Here is a 20,147-nt window from a genome sequence, read left to right as displayed (position 1 = left end):
ATGAGTTTAGGGGGCTAATACAACCTTAGTAAAGTTAAGGTATGTAGTTGGGATTTCAGACATAGTTGGAGGGGGTACTTATGCCTTTTCCCTATTTTTTTCACAACATACTTAAATTCCCGATGATCTTTTTCCAGATATTTCATCAATTTGTATAATATCGGAAGAATTTTTTTTCTTTTTTTACTCACACTTAACATGGAATACGAAAAAAATTGCATATTAGAGATTTAGTTTAGGCAATATATGGTGAGCACAATTTAAATTAAATTCCTTTTAAAAAAAGTTTCATTTTTTTTAGATTTGACGATTTTTATTTTTTTTTAGATCTGACGTTTTTTTTAGATTTGATGTGGCGATGACGTGGAGGCGAGTGTAAAGCACCTCCCTTCATGTGAGTGATTATATAGGTTTTAGGGTGTGTTTATTACACTTTAAAATAATTCAGGAGGGTAATAGGATACATGTATAGTTAAAGTGTGTCCTAATAATTTCGATTATAGTTGAGGGGGGTACTTGTACATTATTCCTTATTTTTATTAAAAATTATGTATTTTTTTCTTTCCCTTTTTACATATGTTTACATTTTTTTTAAAATCTTTTTACAATCTTCATTATTGAATAAGAGAAAATAAAATTATAAAATTCATTATTAAAATTTTTTGGAGGCTCAAAATGTTGGGGGGTCTAAAATAAAGGTTTTACTAGCCTCGTCGTTAAGCTATCTATGCACTTAAGGATGAGTTTTTCTCATATGCGTAAATCTTGATTAACAGAATTACTTGATATTTATGATGATAAAAAGTAATTGATATTCAATGTAATAGTCCAATGTGCGTAAATTGACTTTAATACTATTGATAAAAAGGTAGAGCTAACATTTTATAAAGTTGGTCTCTTTGTTGCCCTCTTTTGCTTTGACCACAAAATCTTGAAACCTATCTATTTTTATATTTAGAATTTATATCACCGATTAATTCAAATTTGCATTAAATAGGCTCACTAGGGGTAGAAAATCCCTATCAAAAGTTTTTTAAAGTTTTTGCACAGAGTGTTCCTAGTAGCTGATCTTAAATATTATCTTCGTTTTTTATTTTGTAGCAGAAGTAGGCTTTGATTGTCTGTAACTCACTAGAGTCCCGAAAAACAAAAAGAAGATATGTACGAATGAGATATGTTTATTATGCAAGGCAAGTGACCATTTTGCCCTTTAAATATAAGTGTATGTCCTTGTATTTTTCATGCTAACACGATACAAAGTTATACCAATTTTGTAACACCGCAAATTTTTAAACTATGGTCCGAGTCATTCTTTAAATGCGTATAGGCCTCAATCCGATGATTTCTACTGTTAAAAAGGTATTGAAGACAATTTCTACTATGGGAAGATATTTGAATGTGAATTAAGATCATAAGAGACTCCTAGCGTATAAGGATTGTGTGGCCTAATGCCAAGAAAATGAAAGGTCATTAAGCCTTCTTTCCAATGCCTTCGACCGTTCGTCAACCCGAGTTATGCGCTAAAAGTTATGCTCATTTTACTGGGCACTACGTAGTCTGCGCAATCCGCCGCGCGAACATGACGTCAGTTGCGCGACCGCGAGGCAAGGTCAATGTTACTGTTAAGGTTGCGCGAATTGCCGCTAGGCTTTAATTGCGCGACCGCGCACGTTCTTCGTAATTCTTTTAATCGTATTTTCATTTCACGTTTTAGGAGGGGTGTTTTCATCTTTTCCTCATCCCATAATCCTAACCCATGACTGTTAACTTCTCCAAAAAGTCAAATTCAATGAGATTTAATAATTGCGACAAACTCTTTTCCTCTTCTTCCCCAACATTTCAAGAAGCAAGATAGAAGGTTAATCCTCAAGGTCTATTTCCTAAGTTCTTCGTCAAAAAGGTATGTTTGAACATTTCCTACTTCAAACTCCTCATATAAGGTTCATATTCTAGTATTCGTATTTTCTAAATTACGAATTAAGGTTAAGGTTGAGAGATGCTTTCATGAAAATTGATTACAAATGTTTTTCTCTGGTCTATTATGTTTAAATTAAATTTATTATGATTTTGGAACTTGGATTGTTAGTTTTTAATGGGTGAATTGCCTCATATGATTTTGAAAAGAGTTTTTCGATATAAATAACGGTTTGAGAATTTGTGATTCTTTCAAAAGCTTTGGTTTAAAGTGATGAACAAAGGGTAATTTTCCCTCTCGATTAAATGTTAATGGAATTGCATTTTATATGTTGTTTTATAACTTGAAAAGATTTGGATGATGGCATTGAATAGAATGTTTTATCATAAATGAGTCTTTGGTTTTCAAAGAAGGGGCTAAGAGTTTTTAAATGGTTAATTATACATTTTGGCATGGTTACTATGGCTTGCAAGTCTTGGTTTGACAATACCAATGGAAATATATCTTATTCGAATAACTCTTAATAAATGGAAACTTGTAAAGGTTTTAATGGGGCTTAAAGAGAGTTTGGTAACATCACCGAGAAAGTGTAATGTCCTTGTGATCCATCACCCAAAATCGCGTTTGCCGGCATGGGTGGTTTTTGTCCTCAAATATGGCTAACCGTTGTAGGTTGTTAATCGGAGTAGCCTCTACTGTCTTTATTTGGGAGAGCTTGGTTCGCCAAATTCTTATATTTCTCAATTCATGCGGCATACATGGATAGGGGCCCTTGATCAAGCAGAGGCCGGACCCATATAGCCCGTGGGTCGCATATGTCGGTGGACACTACCTTACTTAGAATTAATAATTTTCGAAAGGTCTATGTCTAAATATTTTGGGTTTACATTTATGATTTTGCATTTCCTTTATGGTTAAATTATACATGTATGTATATTGTTTTGTCCCCTTCCCGTACTGATCGTCCTCGGACGCTACATCATTTTATGATGTAGGATCGGAGACACAGGTTCGCAATTCCAGGAAAAAATAGATCTTTCAGTGACAACAGTTAGCATTGTGGTAATCTTTCCATCCTCCGAAAAGTAGACTCTTTTTTTATTAGTCTTTCTTTTATTTTTTCATGGTATGTCGGGGGCCATGTCCCGAAGTAGACTTTGTTATTCTGTTAGTAGAGGTTTTGTAGATCTATGGTTGGTTAATTAGTTTTCTTATTAAGAGTCGAATTGATTTTCCTCTTCTGAATTCTTTTGAAAATTAATTGAAATGACCTTATCTTCCGCATTAGTATTTAATTTGGTATTTGTTTTGAATTATCTAAGTTAAGCAGATTGATTGGTACTCTCGAACCTAATGGGATATCGAATGCTATGTCACGTCTAGGATGAGATTTCGGAGCGTAACAAATTTAGTAGAGTTTGTGATTTAACCAACAAGATAGTTCGGTTGAATATAGCATGAAGTCCTATGAAATTTTCAGGACTTGCATGCCACAATCTTGGAACATATATTTTCCTTTTTGCAGTTTTGAAATCATAAAAGATAGGTATCATAATTGAAGTGGAATAAATTAATGAGAGAGGTATCAGGAGATAGGAATGAAATGAAATAAATAACAGAGGGGTATTATGAGTAAAACAAAATAAATAACAGAGAAGTAGAAACGGAAAAAATTGAATTAGTTTATATAGGTAAATGAAATAAATTTATATGAGGTATCGTAAAGAAAAATTAAAAATCATAATAATCCGGTAATGGAATAAGTTAATATAAGGTACCATTACTAAAAATTAGAAATCATGAATTCATGATAATTTGATAGAATAAATGGAATAAGTTTATATAAGGTACCATTACTAAAAATTAGAAATCAGGAATTCATGATAATTTGATAGAATAAATGGAATAAGTTTATATAAGGTGGTAGAGTAAATGTAGTAGGTTTGAAATTTTGATCATTCGGTATGATTTGTGAGTAATTCAACATGATATTCTGTATTTTTTTTATGTCAATAATTTTTCATGACTTATCTATCATAGTTTTTCCGTTACTTTACCATCTCCTCAACTTAAGGATACTTTAGTCTGAAAGTTTTTCAATAAACATAAAAAAGGTTATTTATGAAATTATTATAAAAAGGGAAGTACTCCATTCAAAGAGTTCAAATCAAAAACCTTCATATTAAGGGCGAACAAATTCGAACCATCCCACCAAACCCTTTAGTGATGATACTATTACGTAGAACAAAGTATTTGAGAATAACCTAGGTAAAGTGTTTGATATATCATATATAGCATCAGATTGATAAAATCATTAACTTGACAAAAGTAATACTTTAGTAGTTTGATTTGTGCAGATTTTAAATAAATTAATATAGTGTCATATATCCCCAATAAAATTAAACTTTTACATAAGAGGATTTTTCTTATTAAAAAAGCGCATCAATGCAAATAAAAGATATGAATTTGATACAAATTACGGAGAATCATATCCCAATAAAATAAAATGAAACAACAAACTGACAAAAAGAGTTTTGAAAATGAATTCAACTCAGGGGACTGGACTTATGTCAAACTTCAGCCTTATAGACAAGTGTTTTTAAAAAGACATTGTACGAGATTACAGAGCAATAGTGTCGCGGAAATAAAAGGATTAATCACATACCTCCTGCCGGAGTCGTCGGTTTTCGTCTTTCAATTCCCGTAAAGTTTTCTAAGCACTTAATCTCATGACTATTAGATGGTATGAAAGTTTAAAGAAGATTATGCTTAGAGACCTATAACCAAACATATCCTATTTGTAATTGTTCTACCATCGAGAACAATTTTCATTAATGGAAGTTGCGAGTAGTTGGATATAAGGGGAGGTATGTGATTCCTCTTATTTCAACAGACATTCCTATCAGAAGATTGGCCCCAAGTATTTTTGTGTGCTTGGTTTAAGAAAACGTGAAAGTAAATGTAGTAAATATAAATAAAATAAAATAAAAATATTTATATCTCAATATCAAATAAATTAAAATCAAAAATTTAAATTTTCACTGTTTTGTTATAAAAAACTTATGTAAGTATATGCTTTTGTTTTCCTTCTATGTTAATCAAATATGTCAGTCCCAAGATAACAAACATATATAGAGAAAAGAAGTGAAGTTATACATAACTTCATCTACTGATTTGATTCAGTAGAATTTCATAATTTTGATTTATATTTTATATTTTATATTTAAAAATATATTTAATACGTACAAATATTTATTAAGAATTCAATAAATTATATTTTTTAAAATTTAAAATTCATAAATTTAAAATTAGGTAGTTATTTTAAAATATCTTGGATGAAGATGAGGTCTCCCTTCACAAGCTTTTTTCCAATATATAAAATTATAAAATCCATGCAAACTTTAATATAATTAAATTGTATAGTATATGTGGTTTTGGTTTGGACAAGAGACAACATATGAATGTCACACATTCTCTTATTTGTTTTTTCCACCTCTAGTACATTTTCTTATTAGTTTTTTCTAAGCAAATCAATTAATTATAAAATATAATAAAAATAAAAGTCACGTGAGTACTGTTTTTTGGTTAATATTTTACTCTTAACATGTCATAAAGAGAATGAAATTACTTTTCATAGTACTTGACCCTATGCTGTGTGGTGGGTTGGGGGGACTATGCAATCTACAAATAGGGTATGAGGGTGCATCATAGAGTGTATACATGTTTTATTTTTATATTTTGAATAATAAAATAAAAAAGTAATGATAAAATACTATAGAAAACATAACAAAGCAGTCTGAAAAAAAGAGAGCAATAACTACAATAAAATAATATGATAATTGAAGTACAGAAAACTACAGATAATAATTAATAGAAATCAAAAAGCAAGAAATGGCACTAGTAATTATACTACGACTAATAATATGAATTAGGAAAAGCGAGACAACGCTTAACTACCTACTAATCTTTTATCCTAATCTATATCATTCATAACCTCATATCTAAAATTATGTCCTCGATAAGCTGAAATGATGTCATGCCCTGTTTAATCACTTATCCTCAATACTTTTTAGCCTACTTTTACCCTTTCTAAAATCATCCATAATTTAAATCAGAAAGTAACAAATTAGATACCTCCTCTATTTCAAAATAAATAATATTTTTTACGTCTTCATTTTATTTCAAAATAAATGATATTTCACATAATCAAGAAGACATTAATAATGTTTTTCAAATTTTACATAACCAATAAATTACTAAAGAGCTACATTTTTTAAAGATATTTAACTTATTAACGATATGTTAACATAACTCACATTAAAATAGTGGGACTTAAATACTTAAAAAAAAAGTTTAGCAAGATAAAGAGCCCCGTGCCAGCTGGCTCAACATATGTTACCTATTTTGTTTCAATTTATGTGACATGGAAAATTTGGAGTCAATAAAATTTTTATATGTTTTAAAAATATTTTAAGTTGTTGATTATTATGATTTATAATATTACAACAACAACGATCCAATGAAATTCCACAACGTGGGGTCTGGGGAAGGTAAAGTGTACGCAGACCTGACTCCTACCAAGGTAGGACGGCTGTTTCCGAAAGACCCTCAGTTGTTGATTACTATGATTTATATATATTTTTTTACATAATACATATATATTACTCCTTTCATCCCAATTTATGTGGCACAAATAAATTTCGAGAGTCAATTAATTATTTTTATTTTTATTTTTTTAAGTTGTTGATTATTGTGATTTGTAATATTTTTTACTTAATTTTTACATAATATATGTTTCTGCAGTTGACCTAATTTTGAGAATCAACCAAAATTTTATAAGGTTTTTAGATATTTAAGTTGTTAATGTTCGTGATTTATAATATCTTTTACGTAATTTTCAGATAATATATATTACTCTTTTTGTTTCAATTTATGTAATACAGATAGAATTTCGAGAGTCAATCAAATTTTTTATAAAATTTTTAAATATTTAAGTTGTTAATTATTATGATTTATAATATTTGTTATGTAATTTTCAGATAGTACATGTTACTCCCTTTGTCCAACTTTTATGGCATAAGTGAATTTTTGAAAATTAACCAAATTTTTTATATTATTTTTAATATTTTAAATTGATAATTATTGTGATATATAATATTTATATACGTAATTTTTAAATAAATGGTAGCAACAAAACTAATAATTAGAGATGAAGGTGGGGTCCATCTATTAGGAAGAATAAAGTAGAGATGTAATACCCTTTTTGTCCATAAAGGAAAAGGTATAAACAATGTAACATTGAGTATAAGATAATTGAAGGATTCAATTATAAAATGAAAAAGCTAAATGACAAAACTATCCTTTAATTTAAAGTTAATTTCAAGAATCATCACATGTGTGCTTCTTCACACTTCTAAATAGTAGTAAAAGTAATGCTAAGATGAATGACGTTTCAAACCAATCCAAAGAGGAAATAATGATCAATATTATTTTGGAGATTAATCAATCTCTTCATTGACTTTAAAAGCGGATATTGAATATGAAAGTAAAAATATTTTATTATATATGTTTATAAAAGTTACTTAAATTTTTAGATTATTAATCGTAACTTGTATAAGTTCTAGCCTCAATACTTTAACCCTTTTCACCCATATTTTTCTGAATTATATAACATTGAAAAGCAAATATATAATTTGAATTTTATAAGTTTACATGAATTTTATGGGTTTATGTTTTTAATTTTGCCATTTCTATTAATTTTTTTGGGTTAAATACCTATTTTTTTCATACATAATTGATTAATTTAATGCATATATTTAACATAATCTTAAATTGATTGAAGTTTTCTTATATTACAATTTCGGTGTATTTATATTTTTTACCATTAACAAATCATCTCAGATTTGTTGTTACATTATTAGATTTTTTTTTGTATAAGGTTGATTGTAGCCGTGATAGTAATGTCCTGAAACTTATTTATCGATTTGAGATATCGATAAAAAAATAATAAAGGAACATTAAATGTAATTTAAAAATGTGAACTTCACAATTTAGGGGTGCTTATCGGGCGGATCGGACGGATTATTATGCTTAACGGTTTGATTTAACGATTATCGGCTTTTAAAAGTACTAATCCGCTAGCCAACATATAAGATATCGGTTGAATTGGTGTCAGATTAGCAATTATCAGACGGTGTATCGGTGGTATGGTAACATGTAAAATTTCTGCCACTTACTTCAATTCCTCTTCACACCAGGCATGCACAATGTAATTTAGGTAAGCAGATAGCTAAACAAGAAGCACTTTAATTAATAGAAGAACAAACGAGATAGCTAAACAAGAAGCACTTTAATTAATTTAAAGTACTGCATTCAAGGAGTAGCTAAACAACAGACAGGATATTCAAATATTCAAGCAAAGATACCATTTGAATGTATACAAGTCCCAACATAATTGTTGAGTTTACATTTTAAAATAACTACCAGTCATTACTTCAATGAAATATAGTTACGATTACTGAAAAAAGGAAAGACGCGAGAAAACATAAAGGAGACTAGACTTGAGCCAAATACAGGACTAATATGAACATCAAATCAAGCTTTACAAAAGCAGGAAGCTAAAGAAAAAACAAGAAAATTGAGTTCAACTAATCAACATGAACTAACATAACAAGAATCCCAAAATGAGAGGGAAAAGATTGGAACTGTTGCAAAATCTTTTCATGTTTGAGAAGAAGAGAAAGAATGTTTCAGAGAAAAAGATTAGGGATTAGAAGAAGATCTGCTCAGGGAATACGAACCATAGAAGATAGAACCTCATCTTGTGGAGATGAAAAACATCACCGCAATCCGACGATTTCTTCGTTTCTCTTCATAGCAGATAGAAACAGTTCTTAGTTCAGAAAGCTGCATGAACTATGGAGTAGCTAAACCTAAGACAAGACGGCACAAGATGAGAATTTGAGAGAGAGACTGAGAAAGAGGCGGAAATAGTCACAAATTCGCTAAACCTAAAGTCTAAAGAGGGGCGGAACTGCTGAAGTAAGTCTTTGTAGAACTCTGTAGAAGAGTTGAAGACTTGAAGTAGTCAAGTAGGGCTTCTAGTAGAAATGGGCCTGCCTATTTAATTAAATTGGTTTGGCCTGTTTAATTAAATGGGCTTGGCCCTTATTTTAGGTTTACAAATAAAAATTATCAATATTATGCATATTTTATATGTTTAGGGATAAAATATATTAAAATATAATAAATTCTTAACGGATTAACGGTTTACCCAATAACAAAATTGAGTAATCCATCCCCCACGCCGATAAGCCGTTAATTATAAAATTTAAATCTATTCCCCATCCGCTAATCCGATAACCCAATACCAATAAGCCAATAAGCCAATTTTGCAGTTGGGTTATCAGCAACGGACGGTTTTGAACAGCCCTACTTCACATGCCTATATTCTTCAAGCAAAAAAGGTATAGATTTACTCCTAATTTTATTACTATAGTTTAAAATTATTTGTAAATTGAAGCTCTGTTATGGATAAAAAAAAAGAAGTAATGGCCAAAATTTTATTTGACTTTTTTTTTCTTTTCGAATTTAATATCTAAACTATTAGATGTTTGCGTTTTCTATCTAATTATCACCAACTATATATTAAAACATATTTTGAAGTTGACTAGATCAAATGTTTGAATACAATCGCTTGAAAGCACATGACAACTTGATTTGCCCGTAGAATTCCTTCACTTGGTAGCTGACTCATTAATTTCGAGATGTGTTTTGATAAATAGCTGATGATAGTTTATGCATAAAATACAAACACCTTATAATTAAGGTAGAGAACTCACAAAAAAATATTAATATTTCAGATATGCATATACTTCATCTATTTCAATTTATTTATCTTATTTTAATTTAATATGAAATTTAAGAAAACAATTAATTTTTTAAATCTTATGATCTTAAATTAAGATATTTTTTTTACCGATTAAAAAGAAAAATATATATATACTAAATAAAAAATTTAACAAAAATAAAGTTACTCAAATCAAACTTGTCTACCTTGACAATCTCAAACAAAAAATCGGATAACACGAAAAAACAGACAGAGTTAATCAAACGGTCAAAAACAACCGCACCCGGCAAATCCAACGGTCATCCTTTCTTCTTCAACCTCTCGCCGGGAATAAAATCACTCACAATCTGTAATTCCCACTTCGATTTTTTTTTTCCTTCACAAATTTTTCCTCTCAAATGGCAACAATCGAACACCATCTTCGTCCGTTTATTCATGTACAAATTTCCTTAAATTTTCAGTATAATCCAAAGTATATGTACAGACATACTTTCTTCTGTAATCGTTATGGTTTTTTACATGAAAAACCCATTTCTTTGATCCCCCAAAAGACCCCTTTTCGTCAAAATGCTATTTTCCCAAAATCCCTTTATGGGTTTGAATTTTTTGGGAAAAAGAATTCGAAGAAAAAGTTAACCCCACGTGAAATTAGTGTCCGGGCCAATGGGTCCTGTGAACAAGATTCGGATTCAACGGAAAAACCCGAATCTTCAGGTACAGATAGCAAGAATTCTTCGGGTTCAGAACCGGGTCCTCGGGTTCCTAATTCGGGTTCATCAAGAAGGGAGAAGCAAGGGAAAGATAATTGGTGGTGGTCGAAAGGGAAGAAATTGAGATGGGAACCGATAGTTCAAGCTCAAGAAATTGGGGTTTTGTTATTGCAAGTAGGGATTGTGATGTTTGTTATGAGATTGCTTCGGCCCGGTTTGCCATTACCCGGGTCGGATCCTAGAGCTCCGACAATGTTTGTAAGTGTTCCATATAGTGAGTTTTTGAGTAAGATAAATAGTAATCAGGTGCAGAAAGTTGAGGTTGATGGTGTACATATAATGTTCAAATTGAAGAGTGAAGTGATTAGTAGTGTTATAGAGAATGAGGTTGTGAATGTGAATGTGAATGGAAATGAAAATAGTAAGTTACAGGATTCTGAGGCATTGCTAAGGAGTGTAACTCCTACAAAGAAAATTGTTTATACTACAACGAGGCCGAGTGATATAAAGACCCCTTATGAGAAAATGCTTGAGAATGATGTTGAGTTTGGTTCTCCCGATAAACGGTCTGGTGGGTTCATGAATTCTGCACTGGTAAGGTTTCGATGAACGACTTTTCAAGTGTATATTGTTGTTATGCAATGTTAAGTGGTATATCTACACCGCTGCACGTTCACTTATTATATTTTTATCCGTAAATGTTTTTAGTCCTTCTAAAGAGGAATGTAAGACCGGTTCGACAGCAAGAGCAGTAACACCAGTAGTAGTACAGAACACTTGTAGATACACATTCAATTTGCTTGAAAATGGACTGGTAATTAGATATCTGATGCTTCGTCAACAACTATCGTTAAAATGTTTTAGTTCTTTCATCAAATTTTTATAAATGCTCTTAATTGTAACTTCACTGCTTTTGATTTGCTATATCTCGAGTTCCCACAAATGGAGCAGTTATAACTAGACCGACTTAATATTATATAGTTGTTCTTCCTTTTGTTGGAAGGAAAATGTTGTCTTGCTTCTTATGTCATGTAGTTACTCTCTTTTCATAGCACATGGCACTTAGGGATTGTTTGGTTGGAAGCAAATTATGCAAGGATTAGTACTATAGGGATTGGAAAGCAGGATTTAATAATACAGAATTTAGTAATGAAGGATTTAGTAATATATGGATTATAATGTTGGGATTATTTACTATTTAATTATTGTTTGTTGTATTAAATTTATTATACTGTGTACATATATTTTTTCAACAAAATAAAATATTGGTTACTATAATGAATGGTTGTTTTTGTCATTTAGTGGTTTTAATACATGTATCACTAATCCTCGCATTCTTATTCCCATTCAATCGCCCATAAAATAACACACATATCCCTGCATAACTTATGCGGGTACTAGTTATGTGGAAAAGAAAATTGGAGCCAAACATCGTATTGAACAATGCTAAGTTTTATGTGGAAAGAATAAATGAAACTGAGCGTTGTATTAACAATGTTGAATTTTATGTGGAGATTATTCTTCCCACTAGTCCCAACCAAATGGCACCTTGAGGTATTTCTCTGCCTATTAGCCTGTTGTATTTCACTTAATCACCTAGACTTTAATCCTTCACTGGTTAGAGTCGGCTAACCTATTGCACATTCCTCTTTTATCAAGATTTAGGACCAGTTATGTGAAGCTCATTCAGACAGTCTTTAGGGTGCTCGATTTGAAGACACATATTGTGTTCATGGCTTGTCAATGAGTTGTTTCTGGAAAAACCGCTGGAGTCTGAGGATTCACCAGAATGATTGTTTTGAGTAATCTGTTCTATTTATTTTCGTCTTTACTTTTTTGTGATGTTGTCGTTATTATTCACTATCATAATATTACAAATTACATTTCCATCTTACATTGGAGTTCAAATTCAATGCTCCGTATTCAAAATGCATTCATTTGCTGACAAAGAAGATATGAATAAGGATTTAGAATTTAATCGTATGGTTGATCTTTTTTCTTCTTCACATCTTTCTTTATGCTGGAAGAAAGCACACCTGGGTTTTGAGTGTTTGGAGAGGATATGTATGAAGAAGCTCTCACAAGCATGAGACTCATGCTCTAATATATCGTGTGTTTCAACCATGGATTTGCCTCGAATGATAACTGATTACTCTAGTTATGGATAATATTACCAGTAGCACACTAGTTTATACTATTCAGAGAAAATATTGTGTAAATTAATGAAACTGGTGAGGGAGTTAACTAAAAGTTTGAAAATAAAGAAGCAGTCTAAAGAGGATGGGTTGTAGGATAACTAGAATTAAGAATAGAATAACGCACTGCAAGTGCTAGAATCCAGACCCGACTTGTGGGATCCCACTGGGTATGTTGTTGTTGTTGTAAAAAAAAACTGCAAGTGCTAGAATAAAAAGACCAAAGTTGAGGTGTGAGCAGATGTGATTGTGGTTCTTAAATTCAGATAATTCAAATATTTAGGCTCAATATTTTAGGGTAATGGTATGATAGATGAAGATATAACACATAAAGTTAAAATAGAATGGTTGAAATGGAGGAGTGTGACGAGAGTATCATACAATGGGAGGTCTAAGTTTTATATAATAGTCGTAAGCCTAAGTTTTTTTTTTTTTTTAAGATTGGGAATGAACTTTTTCTTCTAAGAATAAAAATTATCAACAAGATGAGTGTCATAGAAATGAGACTGTTAAGATAGATGTGTGATCATAAGAATTAGATAAAATAGGAAATGATCACGTCTTATATCATGTGCAAATAATACACATAAGAGCATAATATGAGAAAATGTTTTTGAGATGACTTGGTCATGTTCTACAAAGGTCTCCAAATGCATTAGTTAGTTGGTTTGAAACAAAATATCTTTGAAATTTCCAGAAAGGACAAGATAAACCTCAAAATCGCATGGAACACAATTGTTTTTAAAAACCTACAATCTCTCATTTCAAGCAAAATCAGCGAAAAATAGAATACTATGAATGCAAAAGGTGGGGACTAAGGCTCAGTTATATTGATGCGCTTACATCAGGTTCAGTGTTCTTCTAGGAATCTTTGGTCTGTTAAGAGTTTTGTATGTCAGTTGAAAATGTAGAGGACCTCTAGTTTAAGAGAACTCCAAATTATTGAGTATTGTTAATGATATGGGTCCATAGTGGAGCAGCATGTATATTAATGATTCATATAGACCCCAATTAGTTGTGATTGAGCTGTACTTCTTATTGTTGTTGTTAAAGTATTTTGAGGGAGTAAGCAACAACAACAACAACAAACCCAGTGTAATCCCATGGAACAAACAACAACGTCAAACGAAAGTATTTCACAGAGTTTTCAGTCATAAGTTCCTTTCCAAGTTGCTATCTTAGCTTAAGATGTCTTGTGTTCCGTAAAATGATTCAAAGATGACTAGATTTTCTGTTGATTCCAGGCTAGCGTATTCTCTTAATTTGGTATGGGAAGTTCCACTTGTCACTCTTATGGAACAAACTTCCTGCTCTAAGTGTGAATACTACTCCTTTTCACCCTTTCCTGTCAGACAAGACCTTTGACATGATATTCTGGAGTGTGAGAGATCATTTTTTGTGTTTTTTTTTTGTTCAAGTGCAGTGATTCCATGAACGCGGGATTCTTTGTGCACTGGGCTTCCCTTTCCCATTGCAGTGATTGCATGCTTTTCTATAATTTTCTTGTTATTTTGTTTCATATGAAGTATTGGCTAATCCAACTTGACATTTCTTTCTAGTGCCCCATTCATGTTATTCATCTGTTCTCTGGTGTAAGCTAAACGTTTCATTATTGTTTCTCAATCCTTATTTTTTTCTCCAGATGTTGGAATTAAAAACTTGAAGAGCTATTTTACATTATTTTGCAGATAGCATTATTTTATATTGCTGTACTAGCGGGGCTTCTTCATCGCTTCCCAGTGAACTTTTCTCAGGTACATACAATTGTGATTCAATATATGTGTGTGATTATTGTATGTCCATGATATTTCTGAATATGTCACCAACTTTATCGTGGCTGCTTATTAACAGAGCACAGCTGGTCAGCTCAGAAATCGCAAGTCAGGGGGTTCAGGTGGCACAAAAGTGGCTGAACTAGGGGAAACTATCACATTTGCTGATGTTGCAGGCGTTGACGAGGCTAAGGAGGAGCTAGAAGAAATTGTGGTATTTTTCATTTTCATTGCTGAACTTCTCTTAACAACATTTCTGCGATAAGTGCTGCATTTTGATACCATAAGAAGTTGAATAGTTTATAATTCACTGTTGTGGTGTTTTTTAATTGCTCTTTTTCCCAGGAATTTCTTAGAAATCCAGATAAGTATGTACGGCTTGGTGCACGTCCTCCTCGTGGTGTTTTACTGGTGAGTTTCAAATTTGACATAGTAATGGGACTGTTAGGTGGTTATCAAAGTGAAAAAGCTTCGAGAATACTATACAATAATTGGAGGCTTCAAATAGTAACTCATTGAAAACTTCTATTTTTTGTTCTTGGTATTTTTCTGTTTCTGAAGGGATTCTCTCTCTATCCCTTCATGTCACTTTGTGATGCCTCTATAGTCAAATTACATCATTCTTTCCTGCCAATTTGTTATATAACTATTGACTGGCAGACCATTCTACTTGGGGACACCATTTGATTAGTTATATGCTTTGTGCTTCTCAATGTTTAAATTATAAAAATAGCTTTAATTGTTACAGGTAGGTCTCCCCGGGACAGGAAAGACACTTCTAGCAAAGGCTGTTGCTGGGGAAGCCGAGGTTCCTTTTATCAGTTGTTCTGCAAGTGAGTTTGTAGAATTGTATGTTGGAATGGGAGCATCACGTGTCCGTGACCTGTTTGCACGGGCAAAGAAGGAGGCACCTTCAATAATTTTTATCGATGAGGTCATTGTGCTTTCCTCCTCCTCTTCTTCCTGTACAAACTCAAAATATTCTAATAAAAGTGTCATCATTTTCTGGATGTGCAGATAGATGCTGTGGCAAAAAGCCGTGATGGTAAATTCCGCATTGTAAGCAATGATGAAAGAGAGCAGACATTGAACCAACTACTCACTGTAAGACGTACTGATTTTGTGGTGCTGCATCACTTCAGTTTTGCATAAGAAATTAATATCTTACAATAATCTGCAGGAGATGGATGGATTTGACAGTAATTCTGCTGTAATTGTTCTTGGAGCAACAAATCGCTCTGATGTCTTAGACCCTGCTCTTCGCCGACCTGGGAGATTTGACCGTGTAGTGATGGTTTGTATCTTTCTTCTATGGGAGTAAAATTTTCATTTTGTTTTAAAGCTTTTGTCCATGTATTAGAACATTCATGACCTCATCATACAGACAACTCCTATAGAATGGAAATGGTGATGTAAGTTCCTGTTTCTAGGTGGAAGCGCCTGATAGGTCTGGAAGAGAAGCTATCTTAAAGGTACATGTCTCCAAGAAAGAACTTCCCTTGGCACAAGATGTTGATCTTGGAAACATCGCTTCTATGACTACTGGTTTTACGGGGTAAACCTTCTTCTCCGATTTTCATAAGCTTTTAATTTTATATGTGATGTTTCTATGGCTGACTGATTATTCATTTGAGGATGGTATAGGGCAGATCTTGCAAATCTGGTGAATGAAGCTGCTTTGTTGGCAGGAAGGCTGAATAAAATTGTAGTTGAAAGAGTTGATTTCATTCAAGCTGTTGAGCGTTCAATTGCGGTATCACTCTTTACCTCTCATAAGTATGCTCTAATGGCTGAGCAACAGCATGCACCATTACTCTTTTTTGCATTATATGTAACTCTTTCTCCCTAATCGTGTGTTAGATCCATGAGGTTAGTTCAATTAGAGCAAAGTGGGCATACATAAGAAGCTTGTCATGAGAAAAGATAACCCATATTAGATGTTCTCCCTTGAACAAGAATCCGACTAGATTTTCCATTTTTGGGCTCCATTGTATGATAATTTAATAAGCTTGGATTTCTAGAGCTTTAGAGAAGTGGCGTATATTATTGATCCTTAAACTTCAAATGTGTACGTGCCGATGCTTTGAACCTTGATGGTTCTAAATACTCAGAATTTTATAAGCAATGAGACACATGTCCAAGACTGATGAATTCCTAACATTAGAGTCAATGGTAGAACTGGCGGAGTCAGACTTCATTTGATCCATCTTTTAGCTAAGGACCAGGGTGTTCTAATTTCAAGGGCAACTTAAATACAGAGCGGTGTTTGGTCCGAGTAAAATTACATATTGCTCAATATATGTCTATGGATCTTGTATAACATAATTGGAAAAAGATTGAAGAGGAAGGGGGATAGTGGCTGCCCTCTAAGAGCCGTTTAAGAAGCATTGTCTACTAGACTTAACAATGTTGAAGGTCTAATATTTCAAAAAAATAAAATAAAAATGCTAGATGGCGGACAAGTTATAGTTTGCATCCTCCATGCTTAATCTAGTAGTGCTGGTCTATGGGCTCAAATGAGTGAATAAACAAAGTATTTCTTTTTCTTGACCTCGATGCTACATTAGTTGACTTGTTTCTTTTAGTTTCTCTTCTTGATCACCATTGCTATTTAGGTTTACAAGCTTCTTTTTTGATGTTTCAGGGCATTGAGAAGAAGACTGCCAAACTGCAGGGAAGTGAGAAGGGTGTAGTTGCAAGGCATGAAGCAGGGCACGCGGTAGTCGGGACTGCTGTTGCAAATCTTCTTTCTGGGCAGCCACGGGTTGAGGTGATCATTAATGTCACTGGCTCTGAGAAATTCTTGTTCTTCCTGATTTACTGCAAGCTCGTATTATTTGTTTTGTGTCCCACTGGATAACATCTGACAAAAGAGGCTGATGTAAAAAGGAAAGAGAAAACTCTTTAATAGAATTACTCAAGAAATAGAATTTCTGGAGTTAGAAATTTTTCAGAACAGGAAAATCAAATATGTCTGCAATTCTTGAACAGTTTTTAACCTTTTCTTGTACATAATTGGGAGTAGTGCAGTCATGGTATCAATAACAGTTTTCGTTTTTCATTAACCAGAAGCTGAGCATATTGCCAAGATCTGGAGGGGCTTTAGGATTTACTTATATTCCTCCAACCAGTGAGGACAGATATCTGCTCTTTGTTGATGAATTGCGTGGGAGGTTGGTCACTCTTCTTGGTGGACGTGCTGCAGAAGAAGTATTGTACTCTGGACGTGTATCTACTGGTGCTCTTGATGATATACGCAGAGCAACAGACATGGCCTACAAGGCAGTGGCTGAATATGGTCTTAGTCAGACCATTGGCCCTATTTCAGTGGCAACACTTTCTGGAGGTGGGATGGATGATAGTGGATCCATGTCCTGGGGAAGGGATCAGGTCTTTTCCACTTTTGCCCCTTTCTTCTTGTCTGAATTCTCTGCTTTTTGCTGCTCTAATATTTAATCCAAACTTATGTTTCTAACTTAAGAATACCACCTCTTTAGCAGAACTGAAAGTAAAATTATTCCACAGGGGCATCTTGTTGATCTTGTTCAAAGAGAGGTCAAGGCTTTACTGCAGTCTGCACTTGATATTGCACTCTGTGTTGTACGTGCTAATTCCAAGGTTCTTGAGGGGTTGGGAGCTCAATTGGAAGGTAATATATTCAATGACACTTTACTAGTCAACTTTTTGGTATTTTTTAGTATTGCTTTCTTTCGATAAGTTCACATGACAATGATTTTGCATTGAAGATAAATAAAAGAATCTCATTTTAATATGTTAATAAACAACAAAGATCTCTTTATGATACGTGATGTGTCTTTTCCTTTCATTCTCTTTACTTTTTTCTTTGAGGAAGGTGGATACTCTTTCTATTCCATTTTATGACACTGTTTCGGTTTAGTGTGTGTTAAAAGTATGGCACCCTTTTATATTTGGGAACTCTTTAATTCTATACTTCCTATTTTACTGTCAATGCTCTTATAGACGCAAAAATGACATGTTTAAGACCACAAGTTTTTATGGTACTTTTGATATGTAATAAAGAGCTTTCTTTCTTTATTATACTCCATGCTCAGACCGACATATAAAATGAAACTGGAGTATTATATTTGGTACTTTTTTATGGATTGATGTTTCTTCCTCTCAGAGAATGAGAAAGTAGAAGGTGAAGAACTACAAGAATGGTTGAGCATGGTTGTTGCACCAGCGGAACTTAATTTTTTCGTAAAGGGCAAACAAGGATCTTTACTTCCACTGCAAGCAGGCTCTGGATGACAGAATGTGCAAGCTTAACAGAGTCATCAGTACAAAAACAAATTTCGAGTAAGGACTTCCACGCCTTCCTTTGCTCTCAAGGAAAACAAAGCTATATTCCTGAACCAGATGGGCTTCACTTGCTGGCATCCAGACAGCATGATTTTGTATGTGTTAGTAAGGTAATTGACAGCTACTTAACTGCTACAAACACCATTGTTATATACCACGATCACAGATTGGTGACTCAAAGAGAAGGCATATGCAAAAGATCTAGCCAAGAGTTTCTTGGTTGTAGAGGTGAAATGAAAATAGGCTCGTGATCGGAGTGATGTCTGTTGGTATTTTTCTTCTACATCACTTGTACATGTGCCAATTATTCTTAGTAATTACAAGAATCAATACCTTTATATTGTATCATACATCTGTACTGCAGCTTACAAAGAAGTAATCTATGTCTAATGTTGTTGGAGAAGGTGAAACTGTGTATACAATGTAATCTTTCTAATTAAAGTATCAGTAGGTTGCCATAATCTTTGACTTATAAGTGCAGAAAAGCTTGCCAAGCCAATGTAGTTGATTTAGTCTCAAAAAAGCCAATATAGTTGATTTCTTCTTTGTTCATGAATGTGAAGTCATTTTTTATCTGAGCTGAATTAGCATTCACTGAAACGACTAAGAGGGAGCCGAGGGTTCTCTGAAAACAACCTTTTTACTTGTACGAGGTAGGGGTAAGATTTGTGTACACTATTGTTTTTGTTGAAAAGACGGCCAAATTATATATTATATACAGATGGACTATTTTGTATTTTTCAATATTTTTGAGATGAAGTGTGAATCTTTAATATCTCTCTCTCTATATATATAAGCATTGAGGTCTATGTTCTCAATGCAAGTTGTATGTCCATGCTAAGTAATAGCATATTACCATTCTCAATTGACTGACTTAAGGAAAAAGGTCAGAATCCCCAAAGCACAATTTTTAACAAGATCTTTCTATATTGAAAAAAAGGAGATGCAAATAGAGAGGCATATCATTTTTAAACTTGCATACTACTACAACAACAACAACAAGCCCAGTATAGTCCCACCATGTGGGGTCTGGGGAGAGTAGAGTGTACGCAGACCTAACCCCCACCTTGAAAGGTAAGGCGGCTGTTTTCGAAAGACCCTCAGCTTAAGAGAGAAGAACAAGAGAGGAGAAACAAGAAAAACAAGACATAGGTCAGTACAGCCAAGCATATCGAAAACAATATAAAAATATGAATAACGAGAGCAAGAAAGTCAGGGTAGGAAAGACCAGAAAGAAAGAAGCATTAACTACTATAGATAAATAGGATACCCAAAGTAAACCAGACCAACAAATATAAGCAGTAATCAAATGCAGAAATCAAATGTTAATAAACAAATTAGCAAAACTACGACTACTATGGAGAAAAGATAAGTCACCTAGCC

The 20,147-nt window shown here is 32.9% G+C and overlaps 1 protein-coding gene across 2 annotated transcripts; it reads left to right on the top strand.

Annotated features, from left to right (window-relative positions):
* Positions 1-9,960: 9,960 nt before the first annotated feature.
* LOC129898726 (ATP-dependent zinc metalloprotease FTSH 9, chloroplastic-like) lies at positions 9,961-19,225 on the top strand. 2 transcript variants are annotated; one of them, XM_055973374.1, is made up of 13 exons: positions 9,961-11,068; positions 14,358-14,423; positions 14,521-14,655; positions 14,787-14,852; positions 15,190-15,375; positions 15,459-15,545; positions 15,622-15,735; positions 15,872-15,996; positions 16,086-16,194; positions 17,086-17,211; positions 17,511-17,831; positions 17,967-18,090; positions 18,586-19,225. In XM_055973374.1, exons 1-13 carry the CDS (start codon positions 10,163-10,165, stop codon positions 18,711-18,713), a joined length of 2,493 nt encoding a protein of 830 aa, XP_055829349.1. In that variant the 5' UTR covers positions 9,961-10,162; the 3' UTR covers positions 18,714-19,225. The 2 variants fall into 2 exon arrangements, with proteins under 2 accessions (XP_055829349.1, XP_055829350.1); XM_055973375.1 differs by lacking the exon at positions 18,586-19,225 and having other exon boundaries at positions 17,942-18,074.
* Positions 19,226-20,147: the final 922 nt, after the last annotated feature.

Source organism: Solanum dulcamara, chromosome 8 (genome assembly GCF_947179165.1).
Source record: "Solanum dulcamara chromosome 8, daSolDulc1.2, whole genome shotgun sequence".
NCBI classification, from domain to species: domain Eukaryota; kingdom Viridiplantae; phylum Streptophyta; class Magnoliopsida; order Solanales; family Solanaceae; genus Solanum; species Solanum dulcamara.
Note: the sequence above shows the minus strand (reverse complement) of the source record. Positions and strands in the feature narration are given on the sequence as shown.